Source organism: Capsicum annuum, chromosome 3 (assembly GCF_002878395.1).
Source record: "Capsicum annuum cultivar UCD-10X-F1 chromosome 3, UCD10Xv1.1, whole genome shotgun sequence".
In the NCBI taxonomy this organism is placed as follows: Eukaryota; Viridiplantae; Streptophyta; class Magnoliopsida; order Solanales; family Solanaceae; genus Capsicum; species Capsicum annuum.
This window is the reverse complement of record NC_061113.1, coordinates 242,417,829-242,423,597: the sequence shown is the minus strand read 5'-3', so window position 1 is coordinate 242,423,597 and position 5,769 is coordinate 242,417,829. Positions and strand designations below refer to the sequence as shown.

General features: G+C 36.5%; 1 protein-coding gene across 1 annotated transcript; it reads right to left on the bottom strand.

The window, feature by feature from the left end:
• Positions 1-4,266: 4,266 nt before the first annotated feature.
• Positions 4,267-5,508, bottom strand: LOC124896866 (nuclear transcription factor Y subunit C-4-like). Its single transcript, XM_047408721.1, has 3 exons — positions 5,424-5,508; positions 4,382-4,656; positions 4,267-4,326 (listed from the first exon to the last, which is right to left on the bottom strand). Exons 1-3 carry the CDS (start codon positions 5,506-5,508, stop codon positions 4,267-4,269), a joined length of 420 nt encoding a protein of 139 aa, XP_047264677.1.
• Positions 5,509-5,769: the final 261 nt, after the last annotated feature.

Below are 5,769 nucleotides of genomic sequence, written 5' to 3'. Positions count from 1 at the left end.
AAAAGTGATTGATAAAAGTCTAGACTCAGGCGTGTACATTTAATCCTATCTCTATACATCAATGTGGATTGTAGAAAAGATTTGTGTTTTTATAAGTGAAGCACACCTTCGAGTTTAGTAACGATTGCCCTAAATACAAGTCCTATTTATATAAGATTCTCTTCGAGCGAAGGATCTATCAAAAACCGCCCTTCTACCCCTTCCAACCTTCCCCAGGTATGTTTTTGTTGCCTAAATACAAGAAGACAACCAAATAAAAAGCAAAAATATTTGTATCTACCACCTAATAGAATGAAATTAAAACAAAGAATAAATACTGTAATTTTAAAAACAATCCTAGTCTCAACTTCAAAGGAAAAAGAAAAAGTTACCACCTTTAACGAAAATACAATAAAGCAATTTGATTTGACAAATTTTATGACAAGGTTACCTTTAACCATCAACGTTACCCTGTCCACTGCTCCCTCCGCTGGCATTGGTATTATCCTCAGCAGCCTGCCGGTTGCTAATGTCCACTATTCCCTCCATCAGCATTGGTATTATCTTCAGCAGCCTGCCACTGTTCACTGCTCCCTGCGCTAGCATTGATATTGTCCTCAGCAGCTTGCCACTGTCCACTGCTCTCTCTGCTAGCATTGATATTTTCCTTAGCAGCCTGCCATGCCTGAGGCTGGATGTAGACAGATGAAAAAACCTTAGGTATAGCAGTCCTTCGAATCATCAACTCAGATGGAGCAGTTTGCCCCATGGGTTGATAGAAGTTCTGAACATCACTTGTCATTGTCATTCTAATCATCACCTCAGTTGGAGCATTCTGCCACATCGGTGATAGAAGTTCTAACACCACTTGACATGGAGCCAAACATGTTGGGCCCAAAACCAACTCCCTCTCTCCTGATCTCATACTTAAGAACAATGTCAACCAGGAAATAAAAAATTTCAATCCGCTTAATCGCCTTGGTGATATACTTCTTTTGCAACATCTATCTTTTGTTCTCCTCCTGGCTCAAAATTAATTTTTTGCACATGTAAGACAACCATGCAATATTTAATTTTAACAACTGGATTTACAAGTCAGATTGATATTATTTCGTATTTGTTTTATTTTTTATTTTGTTTTACAAAACTAGAGTGTAAAAGGTACTTTTGTAAAACAAATACTATAAAAACTATACAAGACATATCATTTCTATTACATCAAACCAAACAATGTATAAGAAATAATGCGAATATATAAGAAATAATGCCACAAAATCCAGCTATGCCAAATCATTTTATCCACTGATGCAAAATATAGAAGTGATTGATAAAAGTCTAGACTCAGGCCTAAACATCCAATCCTAAACATTCAATCCTATCTCCATACATCAATGTGAGATTGCAGAAAAGATTTGTGTTTTTATAAGTGAAGCACAAAATCGTACAAGTAATTCCTTCGAGTTTAGTTAAGATTGCCCTAAATACAAGTCCTGCTTAGATAACATTCTCTTTGAGCGGAGGATCTATCAAAAACCGCCCTTCTACCCCTTCCTACCTTCCCCAGGTATGTTGTTGTTGCCTAAATGCAAGAAGACAAACATTTAAAAGCGAAAATATTTGTAGCTACCACCCGATAGAGTGAAATTAAAACAAAGAACAAACATTGTAATTTTAACAACAAACCTAGTCTCAACTTCAAAGAAAAAGGAAGAAAATTACCACCTTTAACGAAAGTGCAATAAAGCAATTTGATTTGATAAATTTTATGACAAGGTTACCTTTAACCATTGACGTTACCCTGTCCACTGCTCCCTCCGCTGGCATTGGTATTATCCTCAGCAGCCTTCCTGCTGCTAATGTCCATTGTTCCCTCCGCCAGCATTGATATTATCTTCAGCAGCCTGCCACTATTCACTGCTCCCTCCACTAGCATTGATATTGTCCATTGCTCTCTCTGCTAGCACTGATATTGTCCTCAATCATCGACCACACCTGAGGTTGGATGTAGACAGATTAAAAAACCTGAGGGATAGCAGTCCTTCGAATCATCACCTCAGATGAAGCAGTCAGCCCCATGGGTGGATAGAAGTTTTGAACACCACTTGTTGCAATCTTTCTAATCATCACCTCAGTTGGAGTAGTTTGTCCCATCGGTTATAGAAGTTCTAACACCATTTGACATGGAGCCAAACATGCTGGGCCCAAAATCAACACCACTTTCCTAATCTAATCCTTATAACAATGTCAACCGGTGAATCAAAAATTTCAATATGCTTAATAGCCTTGGTGATATCATTCTACTGTAACATAAGTCTTTTGTTCTCCTCCATGCTCAAGATTAATTTTTGCAAGTGCATTGCACGTGTATGCTAGTTATGCAATATTTAATTTTAACAATTGGGTTTAAAAGTAAGATATGTATTATTCGTATTTGTTCTTACATTTTGTTTTACAAAACTAGAGTGTAGAAGGTACTTTTATAAATAAATACTATAAAAACTATACAAGACATATCATTCCTAGTACATCAAAACAAACAACGTATAAGAAATAATGCAAAATAATGCCACAAAATTCAGATATGCCATATCATTATCTCCACTGATGCAAAATATTGAAGTGATTGATAAAAGTCTAGACTTAGGTCTGTACATTCAATCCTAACTCCATACAGTTATTTGAGATTGCAGAAAAGATTTGTGTTTTTATAAGAGAAGCACAAAATCATACAAGGACTTCCTTCGAGTTTAGTTAGGATTGCCTTAAATACAAGTCCTACTTAGATTACATTCTCTCTTAGTAGAGCATCTATCGAAAACCGCCCTTCTACCTCTTCCTACCTTCCCCAGTTATGTTGTTGTTGCCTAAATGCAAGAAGACAAACATATAAAAAGCAAAAATATTTGTAGCAACCACCTGATAGAATGATATTAAAACAAAGAACAAACATTGTAATTTTAACAACAAACCTAGCCTCAACTTCAAAGGAAAAAGAAGAAAGTAACCACCTTTAACGAAAATGAAATAAAGCAATTTGATTTTTCAAATTTTATGACAAGGTTATCTTTAACCATAGATGTTACCCTGTCCATTGCTCTCTCCGCCGGCATTGGTATTATCCTCAGCAGTCCTTCTAATCATCACCTTAGTTGGAGCAACCTGTCAAATCGGTGGTAGAAGTTCTAACACCACTTGACATGGAGCCAAGCATGCTGGGCCCACAACCAGAACCCTCTTCCCTGATCTCATTCTTAAGAACAATGTCAACCAGGAAATAAGAAATTTCAATCCGATAAATGGCCTTGGTGATATCCATCTTCTGCAACATCCGTCTTTCATTCTCCTATGCGCTTTAAATTAATTTTTTGCACGTGCATTGCACGTGTATGCTAGTCAAGCAATATTTAGTTTTAACAACTAGATTTACAAGTCAGATTGATATTATTTCGTATCTATTTTATTTTACATTTTATTTTACAAAACTAGAGTGTAGAAGGTACTTTTGTGAAACAAATACTATAAAAACTATACAAGACATATCATTTCTAGTATATCAAACCAAACAATGTATAAGAATAATGCGAAACAATGCCAACAAATAGAAAATAATGCCCCAAAATCCAGATATGCCAAATTATTTTCTCCACTGATGCAAAATATAGAAGTGACTGATAAAAGTCTAGACTCAGGCGGGTATATTCAATCCTATCTCCATATATCGAGGTGAGATTGCAGAAATGATTTGTAATTTTATAAGTGAAGCACAAAATCGTACAAGTACTTCCTTTGAGTTTAGTTAGGATTGCCCTAAATACAAGCTCTGCTTAGATGACATTCTTTTTGAGCGGAGGATCTAGCAAAAATCGACGTTCTACCCCTTCCAACCTTCCCCAGGTATGTTGTTGTTGCCTAAATGCAAGAAGAAAAACATAGAAAAAGCAAAAATATTTGTAGCTACCACCTGATAGAATGAAATTAAAATAAAGAAAAATATTGTAATTTTAACAACAAACCTAGTCTAAACTTCAAAGGAAAAAGAAAAAAGTTACCACATTTAACGAAAACGAAATAAAGCAATTTGAATTGACAAATTTTATGACAAGTTTACCTTTAACCATCAACGTTACCCTGTCCACTGCTCCCTCCGCTAGTATTGGTATTATCCTCAGCAGCCAGCCGGCTGCTAAAGTCCCCTGTTCCGTCCACTAGCATCATATTATCCTCAGCAGCCTACCACTGTTCACTGCTCCCTTTGCTAGCATTGATATTGTCCTCAGCATCCTGCCACTATCCACTGTTCTCTCTGCTAGCATTGATATTTTCCTCAGCTGCCTGCCACGCCTGAGGCTGGATATAGATAGATAAAAAAAACCCTAGGCATAACAGTCCTTTGAATCATCACCTCAGATACAACAGTCTGCCCCATGGGTGGATAGAAGTTCTGAACACCACTTGTCGCAGTCCTTATAATCATCGCTTCAGTTGGAGCATCTATCATATCAGTGATAGAAGTTATAACATCACTTGACATAGAGCCAAGCATGCCGGGTCTAAAACCAACACCCTTTTCCCTGATCTCATCCTTAAGAACAATGTCAATCAGGAAATAAAAAATTTCAATCCGCTCAATAGCCTTGGTGATATCCTTCTTCTGAAACATCTGTCTTTTGTTCTTCTCTGTGTTCAAAATTAATTTTTTGCACGTGCATTGCACGTGTATGCCAACCATGCAATATTTAATTTTAACAATTGAATTTACAAGTCAGATTGATATTATTTCGTATTTGTTTTATTTTTTATTTTGTTTTACAAAACTATAGTGTAGAAGGTACTTTTGTAAAACAAATACTGTAAAAACTATACAACACATATCATTTCTAGTATATCAAACCAAACAACGTATAAGAAATAATGCCAACATATAGGAAATAATGCCACAAAATCCATATATGCCAAATCATTTTCTTTGCTGACGCAAAATATAAAAGTGATTGATACAAGTCTAGACTCGGGCGTGTACATCCTATCTCTATACATCAATGTGGATTGCAAAAAAGATTTGTGTTTTTATAAGTGAAGCACAAATTCGTACAAGTACTTCCTTCGAGTTTAGTTAGGATTGCCCTAAATACAAGTCCTGCTTAGATAACATTCTCTTTGAGCGGAGGATCTATCAAAAACCGCCCTTCTACCCCTTCCAACCTTCCCCAGGTATGTTGTTGTTGCCTAAATACAAGAAGACAAGCAAATAGAAAGCAAAAATATTTGTATCTACCACCTGATAGAATGAAATTAAAACAAAGAATAAACACTATAATTTAAAAAACAAACCTAGTCTTAACTTCAAAGGAAAAAGAAAAACTTACCACCTTTAACGAAAATGGAATAAAGCAATTTGATTTGACAAATTTTATGACAAGGTTACCTTTAACCATTGACGTTACCCTGTCCACTACTCCCTCCGATGGCATTGGTATTATCTTCAGCAGCTAGCCGACTGCTAATGTCCATTGCTCCCTCCGCTAGCATTGATATTATCCTCAGCAGCCTCCACTGTTCACTGGTCTCTCCATTAGCATTGATATTATCCTCAACAACATGCCACTATCCACTGCTTCCTTGGATAGCATTGGTATTGTCCTCAGCAGCCTACCACGCCTGAGGCTGGATGTACACAGTTTGAATAACCCTAGACATAGCAGTCCTTCGAATCATCACCTCAGATGAAACAGTCTGCCCCATGGGTGGATAGAAATTCTGAACACCACTTGTCGCAGTTCTTCTAATCAT